This window comes from Astatotilapia calliptera, chromosome 12 (genome assembly GCF_900246225.1).
Source record: "Astatotilapia calliptera chromosome 12, fAstCal1.2, whole genome shotgun sequence".
Lineage (NCBI taxonomy): Eukaryota > Metazoa > Chordata > Actinopteri > Cichliformes > Cichlidae > Astatotilapia > Astatotilapia calliptera.
In genome coordinates this window covers 35,061,631-35,077,967 of record NC_039313.1, presented here as the reverse complement: position 1 = coordinate 35,077,967, position 16,337 = coordinate 35,061,631, and the positions used below count along the sequence as shown (strand labels likewise).

General features: G+C 43.9%; 1 protein-coding gene across 3 annotated transcripts in view; it reads left to right on the top strand.

Moving 5' to 3' along the window:
* Positions 1-16,337, top strand: part of adamts3 (ADAM metallopeptidase with thrombospondin type 1 motif, 3) — a 135,821-nt gene that overhangs the window by 49,864 nt on the left and 69,620 nt on the right. For all 3 annotated transcript variants that reach the window (XM_026187150.1, XM_026187149.1, XM_026187147.1), the window contains exon 5: positions 12,015-12,196. In XM_026187150.1, the coding sequence (XP_026042935.1) occupies positions 12,015-12,196 (182 nt within the window). The remainder of the gene's footprint in view (positions 1-12,014; positions 12,197-16,337) is intronic.

Sequence of the window (16,337 nt, the reverse complement as noted above, 5' to 3'; positions counted from 1 at the left end):
AAAGAAGCATCGTCACACACATCGTCATCTGTAACTGGAAACTTAAAGCCGATTACATTTTTATCCGAGAAACAAAACAGGCAGAAAACATCCGATCTGGAGGTAAAGACCTTCCACCAAAACCTTTGACAGTCACCTTTCAGTACTTGAGCTTCTTACATTTCAGTACTTTATCAGTAGTTTAGGGGAGGGAAGGACTGGAAACAGTTTGTCGCTTGACCTTTCAGCGATGAAATTGGGTTGTTTGTACTCTGTGAGAAAGAGTGGGGGGAAAAAACGGATGCAGATCACCAAAATATATTGAACCCCCTGAAAGGAAATACAGTGAGCATTTCTTCCAAAAAGGCAGTTCACACCCAGCATGAATGAAGCCTAAGTTTTGCAGCATGTTGTAACTGACTGAGCCCAACAAGGCTTACCGTTGTCTGCTTCAGGACTCTCGCTCTGCTGCTCTTAAGTCACCACAAACACACTCCACACAAGTTTGATATTCTGCAGCTCAACAACAGATAAGCAACCTGGCAACAGAAAGACATTTAGACTATTTATGAGTGCAAACGGTAAGCTAGTCCAGGTTTAAAGAATAGGTCCCCTTATTTGCTTTTTACCATGTTTGAATGCTAAATGCAGAACGGGGCTAGCGTAGCCTGAAATCTGTCCAAATTTCAAAACTATACTGTGTAACATCATATATAGCACATTTGTATTTGATGGTTGGCTACAGCAGTTTGTCACATTTTATTTTTAATATTTCCCGTATTGGCAGCGATAATAACCTGGGCCATCACAGGTGACCCGGTACTGTAATAAGCAGTAGTAACGTTAGTAGTCCAAATGCACATTCATTCAGCTTTGAAGTGCCAGAGGAAAGAAAAGAGAGCTCATTAAAAATAAAGCTTGAATGGTTACAATGTACTGGTATTGGCTCCCAGTTTGTTACTTCCTTTCCTTCCCCAGACCAGTCAGCACAGGCACAAATCGCTCGAGTAGCATTTTCTGCCAAAGCTGTAAATATAATGATGAAGCAAAGCAAACGTCCACATTATACAAATACAACAAATAACAGAAAACAAAAATCAGATAACAGGTTTGCTGCCAACACCAAGTCTGAGTGACACCTTAAGCACGGCTGATAAAAAACATCTTCTGCAGTAGTTTATAGATCAGCTGTCTAATCCTGGCCACATGTTTGAAACCAGGCTTGCTAACTGTTGCATGCACAATTTCCAGATTTGTGTGTTTAGTGTCTGGATCTATCCGCTGTGATGTGACCCACTGGTGTTGATCTCCACCTTGTGAAACTTCTAATTTTGGCTGATGCCTTGTTTTTGAAGCCTGAAATTACCTGGAGTTATATGGAGTTTCATGTTATCGGTTTTGCACGCACACCCCCTGTGGAGATGTCTCTAATAAAATGTCCCATTTGTCCTGCCAAAGTGACCTGACTTCAAAGATGTTTGCTTTGGTGACAAACATTGACTTTGATCTTAAATCTTCTATCCTCTGTTTAAATTTCCTATTAGGACCTATTATGTGGAGGTTATTGTGATGCAGGACTGCTCTGGAGGTAATCTGATGTGTTGTTGATTAAAAAAATATACTGCAGGAAATTTGATGGGAGTACCTATCAGCTGCTGTGCCTCCAATCTGAGAGCATGCCTTTCACTTTTGATTAGATGCTGCTTCTTATCTTGTCTCTTTGCATCTGCACTCTCTGTGACAGTCTGACTTTTCAGTAGCAGCAGATGTGGACCCGCGTACTCCTGAAGGTCCACGTGGCTGACAGACCTTTTTTCTGTCAGGTTAGGCTTCATTTTATGGCTTAACGGGTGGCAAATTTCAGAGCTGTTACACAGTCCAAACCACAAATCAAGGAAATCACTCTTCCCTAATCCACTTGTTGTGTCATTCAACATTTGCCCTCCTGGCATGTCTCCCAGCTGGGCTGCATCACAGGCTAACAAGTTTTCAGCTCAGCTCAGTTGAAGCATTAGCGGCTATTCTGGCTAGTTTAGACACTGGATGGGCTGTTTGCATTATTTAAAGAAGTATTATTACCAAATATTTCTGGTTTTGTAGCATTCAGCTTCCTTTGAGCTGTTAAGAGCGAAAAAAAGAGTTAAATGCTCTGATATCTGAATAATACACCTGCCAAAACCATAAGCTGTTTTGAGACTTTAAAAGAGCAAAGCACCTTTTTACACCTTTTACAGGAGTGTTATAAACAGAGGGCGGTGTTTTAGGATGGCTACTGTCATTTTGAAAATCTTAGCACCACTTGTATTGGGCAGGGCTAACCCGTCCACTATGACGGGGTGACCCCGCGGTATCATCGTGCACAACAGGGGACGCTTTCATTGTCGCTCGGTTTTTGAAGTCTTGCCCTGAAACATTTATCAGTGGACTGGACTTTTGACTCCTTCATATAGCAGGTTATTTATTAAACTATAATGCTCACTGTCTGCTAAAATTGTACTTTAGTCTACTTGTATGTAAAATATCAGCATGAAATGTGTCTCTATTTAAATACAAGTATAACCCGTACACGACAGCCAAGTCCTCTATGCATCGTCTGATCTAAGCATCGGGGTTTCTAACAACCTTTCTTCAGGGAATGTTGGTGCTTTGTTCTTGCAACGAAAGGCTCAAAGTTAGTTTCCTTAGGCAAAGCAGCCAAGACCCAGAAATCATTAGTCTAGTTATTCCTTAATATACGGCTCAGCGGGAGCAGAAGTGTTTGCTTCAACTTTTTGCCTGAGACTCCCCATGAGCCTGTTAATAATGATTCAAAAGCTTCAGGTGGGCCACAGAGAATGCACACGCCCCCTTTTTAAAAGTCCCCATCACACATCGGCGCAGAACCACAAAGCTGCGTGGCGTCTCCATCACGGGAAATGCTTCGGCCAGCATCTTTTCTCCTGTTGCGGTGCGCTGCTGGTAATTAGGCTGCTGTTGTTGCTGCTGTCACCGCTTATTTTCAGCTCTATTGTAGAAGAGAGAGGGCCAAAACAATATTGCCTCAGTCATAAAGCCCGGTGTAATTATGCCAGCTTTTATGTACCCCGGGGAGCCAAAAATCCCCTGACATGACAAGAGGTAAATTGGCAGCAGTAAATTGGAGCAGAGGTGGGCGGGACATTGCTGTTAGTGGTGACATGAAATTGTAAGTCTTGAGGTAGCGTGTTGGTTTTCGGCCTTTTGTTCACTCACCCTGAAAGGTTCACATTAGAATAGAAAAGGATAGAATAGAAGAGCCCTTTGTTGTCATTGTACATGCACAGAATTATGGGTGCTCCACACCGACTGTGCACGAGTAAAATATAAATAGTAAGACAGAAGGAATAAATAAAAAAGAGGAAAAGTATATGCAGTCAACAGGAATACAAAGTAGAGAAAGGTGCACATTCGAGAACAAAGGGCATGGAAGCAGTGCAAAGGACTCGGTCTGAGTGTAGAGTCCGTGTGCGAGTGGCCTGAGCAGTGAGGGTCACTCAGACCATGGCTCAGATTGGTGTGGTGGGTGGGCAGGGGTGGAGTTTGGGGGCATAGTGTTTGTTAACAGCCCAAGGGGAGGAAGCTGTCGGCGAGTCTGGAGGTGTGGGACCTGATTGAGTTGAGGTGCCGACCAGAGGGAAGCGTTTCAAACACGTGATGGGCGGGGTCCGAGGGGTCACCTGTGGTGGCCCAGGTTTTCCTGAAAAGGAATTGCAGCTGCTGCTGGGCCTTCTTTACCTGTGCGATGGTGTTGTAGGTCCTGGTGTGATCAGTGCAGATGTGGGTGCTCAAGAACCTGAAGTTTAAGTCAGATTCCCCCTGCTCTCTGTTAATAACCCCGCTCTCTGCCTCCTGAAGTCCATTAAGAGTTCTTTTCAGCGTTAAGTTATATTCTGAGCAGCAGTGGGACAAGTTCTCTACACTGTCTAAGGAGCTTGCAAAAAAAAGTGTCTGGACTTCTTTAAGTAGCTTGAAGACGTTTCACCTCTCATCCGAGAAGCTTCTTCAGTTCTAAGATCAAATGGTGGGGAGTCCCAGATTTAAACCTAGTGGGAGTTTCCCCTCACAGAGGGACAAAAGGACCCCCTGTGGGGACTCTCCACCACTTGACCTAAGAACTGAAGAAGCTTTTCGGATGAGAGGTGAAACGTCTTCAAGTAACTTAAAGAAGTCCAGACGCTTTTCTTTGCAAGCTCCTTTGACTACGATGACCTGGAGGACTGAGAACCTTCACAGACATGATCTCTACACTGTCTCATTCCCATCAGAGATGAGCCCATGCTGTTGGTTGGGTGGGTTGGTGTGCACTCACAGGTGTACAGGGCTTCCATGGGGGGGGCTAACTGAATCCTAAATTGTCAGCTCCATAAATTGTACAATAATGAATCACAAACAGTATTTATGAGCCCATAAAATGAGAAATGAACCAAAAAAGGTTGATTAGACTTTTTCAGATATGAAACAGGACCTGCTGTGTCAGTGTGACAGTGACGGCATTATCATTCAGGCATTCACACAACCCTGTAACACTGATGGAACTGCAGTCTTCTGCTGCCAGTGGGTATTGTGCAGGAGATTTAACAACACTGACAGTACATACGGTGAATAATGCATGAGGTTATGTATTTATTTTTTTAACCTTGGCAGCTATTTTCTTGGGGCTGCATCGATATTTAGAGATGTGTCATCCTTTATGTTACGGGTACAAATCCATGCACAAAAAATAACTAAATAAAAAATCAGGAAACAGATCAACTCTTATGAAATGTAAAGCTCAGCTGTCAGATATGAACATGAAGCCGTTTGTTATTAGCCCTCAGTGCTGCGTGGCCCCTTATCAGGGAGCTTTTAATCTGTCGTCTGTGAGGCGTCCTGATCGATCCAATCTCTCAAACTTTTCAAGATGTATCCGATTCAGTTCACTTTGTCATAATTCACCATATCTCAATGTTTTATAGACAGGAAGTTTTAGAGGAAAGTGAGAGAAAATCCACATTTCACAGCATGAAAAATATTAAATTACTTTGAAGAGTCGTGTGTGTTTCTTTTGTGCTGCTCTCTGATATTTCTGCTGAACTAAAAAGCTTTCATTGTCAGACCTTGTGAAACATACCTGTTGTATATATAAAGGAGCAGCTGTGATGCTTCTGTGAGATTAGTTTGGGCAGAGCGGGACCATGAGACGGCGACTAACATCAGACGCCTCGTTTTCTTTTTGTGTTGTTGCGGTTTTTCCAAACATTTGTTTAAAAAAGTAAAGACACTTGATATGAGACACGTGTCAGCGTGACCTCAGAGTTACTCGGGTGACACAGTAACTGTGACTGCGTCCTTGTCGTGAGAACAAACTCTCACTGCCTCCACACACTCGGTTTTTAACTTTTGATCTTTTATTCATTCGACAAACACGACGCACAACAGACAAAGTTATAGATGAATTTGATCGTTTTGGATTATTGTCATTTTCTCCTTTTTCATTTGCCAGTGGTCAGTGACCAGAAAAACCCGAACACCAGATCACTGCCATGTCAGGCGATGCAGAGTGTGGCTCCTTATCACTGAAGTGATTACCACAGGAGTCCGGTAGCTGACCGAGCATGTCATGATCCTGGAGGAAACGCAGCGTTGCCCATTGACGGATTAACTTTTCTTTGATGTTATAGTTTCTTTGTAACAACATTTTTTCCCCACATTTTGAATGTGTAAGCTGACCCAGTGTACATCCACCTCAGCCCATTGAGCCCTTTTGGACGTGGAGTTAATTCAAGTCTGCGTATGTAACTAAAAAGCAATTACCCACCGATTACATAGCTACATATTTTTGGCTCCGCGATTATCTTTTGTTTCCTTAATCCAAGGTTTTTAACTCTTAGCGGTAAACGGCCGTTGGGGGATTGTTGCCACCCTGCTGGGTGAGCAACTTAAGAATGAGGCAACACAGAGGTCAGGCTTTCTGATATCTTGTGAACACAATAAATGGAGAAAAACGTGACCGCGGATTTAGAAATAGATACCATGGGTGCATCTACTAACTAGGAGGTACTGAATCCAGGAAAATTGATTAGTCTGTTCCAACTACCGTGCTGAATTTGATGTCAAATTCAAGCTCAACTGGACAGAACGTTGCTGCTAAGCCTTTTTGCAAATTTCAGTAAGAAAAGTGCAGCAGACAGCCATAAAAACAAAATCCACTCAGTCAGGCTTTTAGCAAACAGCCCACGCTGGCGCTGCCCTCCTCTTCTCTCCCAGCCTTAGTACTCCTGATGAGCTGAGTGGAGACTGCTGAGCTCCTGCACACACTTCACAAGGTGGAAGGACAATACCTGGAGGACAGGAGAGAGATGACCACAGACTTTTGACTATTTATAGACTGATCATATTCAGAGCTGAAATAAACGTCATCTCCCTTCTTTCTCAAAGTGACGTTTCTAATGTGGAGACTACAGTAAGATCAGAGGAACCTAAAACTAGCATCTTGTTGTGAGTGTTGCATGTAGCTCACACAGATTTAAGTATTTAAAGCACAAATATGCCATAAACCTTTATTTTCTATAACCGCCTCACAGTCTTACTCTGGTTGGGGCCAGAATCGCTCTTTTACTATTGAAGTTCATAACCGCGGGATATGGAATAAATTATTGTGATTGGTCGTTACGGTCTGACTCACATGTCCCTTTCCTGCTGTCTGGTGACATCTCCCATGTGGAGATGTGGTTTGTCCTCTTTGCTTTCCTTCTCTGTCATCTTGTGCTTTAGAACAGCAGCGGTCAGGGTGGCGCTCTCCTGTCACCTCTAATCCCAACTTTTTCACAGTGTGTGAAATCAGAGTTTAAGCTCTTATCTGTGCGAATGAGGGCACGGGGTATGGAAATGGAGCTCTAACTGCTGCTATTTCAGTTTATGCAAATGGATGCTTCCAGTCCATTTGCATAAAGGAAAATGACAGAGATGATCTAGTGGCTCTGACTCAGGAGTCTGACATCGCTCTTGACTTTAACCTGGAATAACCTTTCTGACTTGTGTGCAAGCAAGCCTTCTTTTCCAATCACTGAAATTCCACTCATTCCCACTCAGAATCTAGTGACTTCATTTCCAGCTGCACTTCCAAAGAAAATGTAGAAAACCAAACTCCCGTACTTGTTCCTGATCTGTTTGTCCCGCCGTATTTCACGTCTAGTTTTGGCTCACGAGACAAATCACTTTGAACTTATGCAAATTCCTGCCCCGATCTCGATAAGAGTTTCTGTACCGTTTTGCACACCTGGTGGAGTACATCCTGCCCAATCCCCCGTCTCTGCTGCAGAAACAGATAAAAGGATTACGAGCCATATTTTAATTCGCATTCCTGCCTATTGTTGCTGTAAAACCTTGGAGCTCGTGGATATTTTCCTCTAAATGAGGGCATTGCATACTTTTCCTGTAGTAACGTTTCCGTGGAGACATGTATCCATCTGCACTGAAAAGGGAAAAGCTTTTTGCGTGCGTATTTGAATGTATAAAAAAAGGATTTTACACAAAGTGTCATTATTGGCTGCGTATCAGTGTCCATCTTACTAATGGGTTTCGTGTGAGTGTCCTTGAAGCGTACAACGTGGATATTAATTCTGTCACAGCAGACAGTAGATTTCCACTTTCAGCTGATGGCGCGATGCCTGTCGCCTACGTCTGTGCCATTTTTAGCCTGCGGCGGCTCTGGCCGGCCTCATTGCCACCTTGCCGCACATTGCCATGTGTGGGCAGACGCTGACCCAGGGCCCCCGTCTCCTGGGCTGCTGCTGTTGCATGGTGGGGCTCCCACGGGACTGGGCTGTGGCCCGTGGTGGGGCGAGGCAGAGGAGGGCGGTGGGGTGCTCGCCACTGACTCAAGCACACTGGCAGTCTTAAGGAGCGCTGCTGAGGGGAAGTCCTGTGCGTTTGAAGTAGGGACCTCAGAGAGCCTGTTTACTCAGGCAGGGGAGGGGGGGGAGCTGGCCTGCTGCACAAGAATGCCTGTGTCATGACGGGAGCGGCGGAGAGGAGGAATGCGCTCCACAATCCCAACACTGTAGAAGCCGGGCCACGGCTGAGGTGGCAGCCATTTCTTCCTATTTATTTTAGCTCCCTCTCCACTCAATCACCGGCCCTGTCTGTGGTCCACAGCATCCCTGGAAAAATGAAAAATGGCCTGTGCTTTTATTTATGGCTTCAGATTTACCCGTATTTGCCAGCAGAGTATCTTCACCCAGTGTGGATGAAATCTAAAACCGTGAACTACTTTACTTCAGTCATTCGTTTATTCAGGGAAAATTCAGAGAGCAGGCGTGCTCGGCCCTGCTGTCCTTCAGACGCAGTTCAGCTTTTCACTCTTAATATGTTCTTGGTGGTTTGCAGGAGTTGCTCTTTATATTCCATGTCTTTGGCCAGGTGAGGGGTCCGCTCTGGCTGAAAATGTCTTCATCTTCTGTAACGCTGCTCTGCCATTCATCCGTGCTGCACAGGATTGCTGTATATGTGTGACGAGGTTATTTCCAGTGCCATCAGTTTTAGCCGAAGTCACAGGTTTCTACAGCACGATTTGTTTTGACTCACCTCGCTGCCAAACTTTGTAACACGGCCTGATGAGAGCTTACCGAAACGTCTTCAGTATACGAGCTTCTTGTGAGTCTGTGGCACCTTTGTTTGCCTACTCTGGTTTGTTTGTAAATGGGCTGCATGAACCAACGTGAACCCAATTTTTAGCTCCAGGCCTGTGCTGTCTTGCTGACAGACATTTGTATTTATTGCTGAATGGACAATGACCTTTCTTGCTTTCAGTTTATTTTTTCGCTCTGAGGATTCATTGGCCTTGTACAAATTGCAGAAGAAGCCAAGGCGTGCCTCACGCTCTCACTCAGTTTGGTTTGAAATAGTGTTCTCCTGTTGCACTGAGCTGTGAAATGAACCAAATACATGCTGCACGGCGAGGAGGTTCGAACACACGGCCGGCTAAAGCCTTTCTGTGTGGAGCTTGCATGTTCTCCCCGTGTCTGTGGGTTCTCTCCAGGTCTTCAGCTTCCACCCAAAGACATGCATGCTGGGTTAACTGATAGAGGCGGGATCACCAAACACCCCACAATATGATATTACCACAATCTTTCACTGATGATACCATAGTACATTTTTCAGTATACTGCATATTGCATTAACATATACCGCAAATATGGTCCTCAAAGTTCAGCTTTGTCATTACATGCATGCTGTTTATGATAATACAGCAATTAACCATAATAAGTAGTTGAAAATTGTGTATTTGTTGCCGTCTGCATAGACAGAAATTTTACACATATTACATCTGCGCTCACAACCTTCCTGTTCTATGTGAATATAACCAGAATACAAGCAGCTGGGAGCCAGCTGAGTGGAGTGGAGATAGAAATGACTGACTTTCTGTCTGAGAGTGGTTGTAGTCAGACTGCAGCTGTTTGCAGAAAGGTTGCCTCCTGATAGGAAACTAGGCAACCTGTGCAATCACCTTGTGAGTGTGCAACACCCTGAAAGGTCTGAGCAAAATTTAGTTGGAATCGGTTGCAGAATGTGAAAAAGATTAAACATTTGTTCCCTCCTTTTGACATTTTTCTTTGATAATCTTTAAATGGCTTTGAAGCCTTTATAACTGTTGGATTACATACACCTGTCAGGCTCAACCTCAAAACCTCACATGTGAAGTGAATAACCATCAATAATCTCACTCAGTGCTGAGAAACCTTTCCTCCTGGCTTTAACGTGGATGTAATTTAACACACACGGCCACTTGAACATTGTTTCAGAGCAGACACCCCCCCGGTTTGAAACTCTCACATGTCAGCAGCCTCCTCCAGCAGGTCAGCCTGCCCTCCAAGTTGCAACAAATGCCCTAGAAAGTTTTGAGGAGCCCCCCCACCTCCATCCGATTCTCCTCACGGAGGAGACACCTTGTATTAGTGGACCCAACTGTGCTTTGCCAGAAGCCAGAGAGCAGCCCCTAGACGAGCCGTGTCCATGCCTCGGTGCGTCAGAGCTGTTTTGGTTGTACATCTACACAATATTTGCCAGGTTTTCAAGTTGCCGCCGATTGTTGTGTTGACACCACTGTATAAATGCACTTTAGAGTAGCCAGAGTCTTCTACAAAGAAATCAGCAATGACTCTAAATACTTTTTGTAAATGGGAGTTTTCATTTTTTTACACTATTACAAAGAAAATCTAAAAACAAATTCCTCTTACTGAGAGAGTCACTGTTGGTTAGTTATCAAAAGCTGCAATGGTAACATGTATTATAATTATCATATAACATGTTATAACAAAGTGCAATTCAGCGAGAGGTGACGATGACCGTTAAAACACAGTTTTCTCTGCCTTGACGAAGAGGCGCACCCCGTTCATTCTTATTTTTGATTATATCTGAAACGAACTGCACACGTCAGTACAGAGCTAACAGGATGTAGTCCACTGTGGTTAAACCAAATAAAACACTGGAAGCATAATCACCGCCTTACTGGTAACCACCAGCTCCACTAGAGGAAAACAGTCTCGCTCGGAGACATCCTGATGAGTCATTCAACCTGCAGCTCTGCCCCTCCGGCCATTATAACCAGTCAGTCTGCTCGAAAACAAGAAAGACTTTTTCCTTTTATTATAAGATGATAATTAAATTTGCAACACTTTTAACTATAAAGCAGCAAACTGTGGAGTGAAGAGCAGCCGCTCGATACCCCCTCTGTAGTCCTCGAGGCCCCGATATCTGCACTGCTGCCTGCGGTTTCACAGAGATACCCTTAGCCTCCAGAGTGTGAGTAGTATAAGCAGTATTATGGGAGCTTTAAGTACTGGTGGTCCATTCCATCAAAGTGGGAAGTATTAGCACATTCAGCTAGTTTGAGGAGAGGAGCCTGAAATCTGTCAAGTCAGACAGTTCACCTCATTTTCATATCGGGGGAAGCAGAAACTCGGTTTGAAGTCAAATCTGATTTGAAAGTTATGTAACAACAGAGGAAAGTCTGTGGGTTGTAAAAATGCCTCAAAAGCTACAAGTTCTTTTATCCCGTGTACTAATTAAAGGCAGTGAACCCCATCAGCCTTTGTTGGATTGAAGTGAATTGTGGACTGAATGAACTGAGCTGCTGTCACAGACCTTTTTATCCTTCCACAGATTTGAAGCTTTAACAGTTGCTTTTAGCATCAGTTTACCTGTCAAAGCTCCATAACACAGTCAGCACTGAACAAACAGGGTGAATAACACAAAGGTCGTCTAATACACGAGGGGGTTTCTGGCATTTTGACTAAAACAAAAGTAGTTTTCTATTTCTCGCCTTGTTTTTTCTTTTTGTTTTGCTAAATCAACATTTTTCAGGTAAATAAGGAGCACTGCTGTGTTATCCCCATAGTGCTTGATTTGTTTGACCAAAAGTCCAGAGATGCTGGAATGAAAATGATCTGAAACAGAAGGTCACACAAATCCACTCATTTAAAGTTGGAACCAGAAAATGTACTTTTGCTCCAGTAAATGATTAAAACAGGAAATTATAAACATGTTATTTGCCTTTTCAGCACTTGAATTGAAGTGTTATGAAATCCAGCTGTGGCTGCGCACCCGGCTGGAAAATGTCTCCTTTTGAAAACATCTGCTTGGCTTTCTCCGTACGTCGCTGCGCCATTGCCTCATACTGCTCATTAGCTAATCATTAATCAGAAAAAACAACATAAAGCTCCGACTGGATAAACCCTTTTCCAACCATCAAATATGAAACATGTATAATTCAGGCCAGCAGGCACTCAACTTCAGAACAAGCTTTGGCCTCTGCTGACACATTCATATGCAGACAGAACCTGCAGACCTGCAGCTGCACGACTCGCTCGTTAATGTTGATCGAATGCTCGTCTAACACAATGTAATTGTTATGTAATAGCAGATCAGTGAGCGCCTTTACCCAGTTAGCATTTTAAAATGAACGCCCTGCAGCGGCTTTCACAGCTGGAAATGGAAAAAATATTAAAAGTCGTATCTCTCCCGTCTTAATCTTACAGATGTTCCCGGGAGCCTCGACTCAGTAACCCGACAGGTGAATGAGACGGTCCGGCGCCGCAGACGGAGGGACGCTGGAGAGGACGACTACAACATCGAAATCCTGCTGGGAGTCGATGACTCAGTGGTCCGATTTCACGGCAAGGAGCATGTGCAGAATTACCTCCTCACACTGATGAACATAGTGAGTCACTACAACTTCATTTTGTTCCTAGTTTGAAAACTGTTGTGTATTAAACCCGACTTGTGTTTTGAATGTAACAGAACAGGGATTTTATATAAGCACAGCATGCATTAGGGATGCCACTGGGCAGCTCGGTGGTGCAGTGGGAACCCGGCTCGCTTCTTGCTCTGCTGGTCCAAACCTCTGCTGGGGCCTTCCTCTGGAGTTTACCTTACCTTTGTGGGTTTCCTCCAGGTGCTCCGGCTTCCTCCCACAATCCAAAGGGATTCTGGGTTAATTGGTGATTTTAAATTGGCACTGGATGTGCTTAAAGCACACAGAATAAAGGGTTGTGTGAATGCACTGTACTGACACGTAAATGTAAATGATGATGATGATGATGCAGATTAACCTTTATAAAAGGCAAATATGGTGCTGGGAATCAGAGTGTCTGCTTGTAGGAGCAGCACAGTGGATCAGCGACTGGCGCCTGACAGCAAAAAGGTGGACTGTGTCAGCTGAGCTGGGCTTCAGCATCCTGGGACCCTAAAGCTGGATAGAGTCAGATTCCTTTTTTACTTTATTTTAGTGTTTTTTTCTGTGATCTCTGTGATCATTGACGTGTTTCTTCCCTCGAGTCAGCCATGTTTAAACTAGGAAGGAAGAAGCCTCCAAATAATAAACACTATTAAGTCTCTTTGTCTCCCAAAGCAGTCGTTAACTGTATCTTCGTTTCAAGGTGTAAATGAGACTCATTCAAAGTGCATTTCTAGTTATCCACACTTTTCAGTTTTGTTGTTTGAGAGCTGGTGTTGTCTCTCTGTTGCTCTGGGCTGAGGTTACAGTACCCTCTAATCTACACTTCCTATCACATATTGTATGGAACTGGTCTTGATATGAATAAGTGAGTCATTGGTGTCACAGCAGCCCACTCCTGTGGGTTCTCTGCTGTGGATCAGTGTTATATTGTCTGAATCAGAAAGAAATGGAGCCCGCAAGCAGCTGTTGGGATGCCAAGAGCATCTGTTCCCTCCGGTGTGTATTCACACTGTTGTCCACACACAGGGTGCTAATTGTGCCTCCGTGGGAATTATTACAGCCATTCACGTATGATCCCTAGCAGGGATTTCTCTGCCCTCCGTGTGCGTTAGGCAGTTAGCTCAGACTGTCGTTAGTCTCTGGAGGCAGATTAGATGCCGTGTTCGCTCATCACGTCCTCACAGATGTCACAGATACACCTCGCTTGCGTTGTGAGAGATTGGCACATGTGCCATTATTGCCTGGCAGAAAGGTGAAGTGTTCCTTTAATGAGAGGTTTCAATGCAGATGGAAGAGGCGGAGCATTTTTGCCGCCGCGTTGTCGCGCTCTCCGTGGAGTGTCGTCACTCAGGTTTCTGCCGTCGCCGCTCCTCGGCACCAAATCAGCAGCTGATCAAAGCTTTCTGAAGCGATGGGCCGCGGATGATCGCGTACCACCAAATTCTGATAGACATCGGTTTTTGTGTCGTCGCTGACATGTTGTGGGGCGGAACAATTTCACTTGAACATGAAAGGATTTTAAAGAAATCAAAGCAACGAACACGTCGGTGCATCAGCGGGAGATATATGGTCCAGTCCAGAAGTGCTGATTGCTTAATGTTGTTTACACACATGTTGTTTCTCTGCTTGTGTTTTCATTTAGTGTGAGAGTTTGTAAAAAGGCAGGATTGCCTCTCGTTTCCTCACCGGCTTCATTATTTACAGCGCTGTATTAACATTATCTCATTATTTGTAGCGCTGCATTCAAATTACAAGCCTCTCAGATGCTGCTGATGTTCCCCATAATGGACCCATCCTGCGTTTGGACATGAAAGCAGTTTGTCTGCCAGCTTTATTTAAACGAGGTCCTTTCTGGTTCGAACGCTCCAGCCTGGACTGACTGGAAGGATTGCAGCAGTTTGTTTGTCAGTGACAGCCAATCAGGGCCCATCAGTCACTGGTACTGATGTTTCCTCTAGTCTGGATGTGGTTCACTCTGAGAAAATGCATATTTTTAGTTCAGACTAAAGAAAAACAGATCAAAAATTGATCTCGTCCTATAATATTCATGAAAGTAGGTCAAATTTTTAGTTTTATGAGTGTCACATATGGTCCTATTGATATTTTATGTCATCATTTTTTAGTTTAGCTTATTTTACTGTTGCTACATTTAATTTGTCACTTGTTGACATTCATATTTGCACATTTGCTGATATTCAGGTTTTTTCATCAGCAGCAGCACTGATCATTTTTGATTCCATATCTTCTAAATGAAATCTCATAGTGCTCATGTATAAATCTTTGTGGTGAAGCACTTTCAAAACATGCACTACAGCCTTTTAAATTTTAAAGAACAGGTGAAAATCTCCTCCTCAGTAGATCTTCACCGAGTTCCTTGGACTTTACCTCTGTCCACTAGAAAGGAAGAGAAAAGTCTGTTCCTTGTAGCCTTCAGCACCACTTACAATAAGATTTAAGTGAGCGTGTGTGTGGAGCCATGACACTCATGCCCATGATGAGCAGAACTGTACATCTCATGATTTTTAGCTATCAGTGCAGTTTACCATGTATAGATGTGTCACGGCGAGTGAGATGAGCCGTGTGGAAAATAAAGGAGGATCCAAACGCAGGCACTTGTATGGGTGTGAGGGTGGTTTATTAAACACAAAAAGGAAATGGACAAACGGCGAACGGAGCAATGACTAAACTAAACTGGGAACAAACTAACTATAGAACACGAACCTGGACATGAATGAGAGCGGGCGGAAACAGATGATGGTAGACTGCAGGGAAACACACAGATGAAGCAGGGTGGAAACACAGACGGACCAGCCACTACAATGACGGCAGACATGACTTAAATACACAGAGAATCACAGGGGAATTACACACAGGTGGTGGACACAGCTGGGAATAATCAACAAGACGAGACAAAGGTAAAACTGAACACACTCACATGAGACGCAGACCATCACAATAAAACAGGAACAAGCAACCATCACACTAAGACACAAACTCGACATAGAGAGACAGACAGAAAATGGCACATGGAGCTAGACAAATACTAAGCAGACACAACTGAAGAACAAATCCTAAACACCACAGAAACATGAAACTCAAATAATAAACATCATCATAATCAACACTACAAGAGAACAAGAAAACAATCCCTGATGCAAACTAAAACCAAAACATAATAAAACTCAAACTACTGGGTCCGACGGACCCAGAACCGTGACAAGATGTTTTTATTAAGCCTTTTCTGGCATGAATAGTAAAACTGTGCATTTACACTGGGTGTGCAGTGTCCTTGGATTTAAGGAGCAGAGCATAAACCTCAGTGTCCCTGATCCTGTCAAGATATTCCCATCTCTACATTAAATGCCTCCAAAATCCCTAATAATAATAATAATAATAATAATAATAACCTCAGTTCCTTTTAACTTCCAAAGTACTAAATGCTCTTTTCAGTCTGCCACATGCATCACTCTATCGCTCTGGATCTCTGCAGCGTCTGGCACTGAAGTTTTGAGGTTATTGATGGTGTTTTCCAGTAGAGGTCCCCGCTGGCTTTATCTGGACGCAGCACAGTCTCTGAACGCTGATTACTGTGATTGATCTTCTCTCTCTCTATCTCTTTCTTTCGCTCTTGTCTCCTCGTTTCCCTTTTATATTCCTCTGCTCTTCTTTCTCCCTCCTCTCCTCCTCCTTCTTTCCCCTCCTACACCACCTCTTTTATTCTTCTTCTCCTCTCAGCTCTCTTCTTCCCTCTTCTCCTCACCCCCGTCTCATCTGTGTTCATCATCTTCACTCCCTCTGTTTTCCTTTCTTCCTTCTTCTGTTTCAATACTCTTCTCCTGTCATCTCCCCCTTTTCCCAGTTTCCCTCTCTGGTCTTCCAGTTTTCCTTCTCTTTGATATCTCTTGCTAATCAAGTCAGAGCCCCCTCTTCTTTGTGTTCACCATCCTCCAGAGAATTGGAACTGATTGGACCATTTAATGAGCATGTATGTATGAATTCTGTGGGCATCTTCACAAGCGACTCTTCGAGCAGTCCAATCAACAACAACTTAATTTTCATGGAAAGTTCTGCATATAGACACACACACACACACACACACACACACACACACACACACACACCA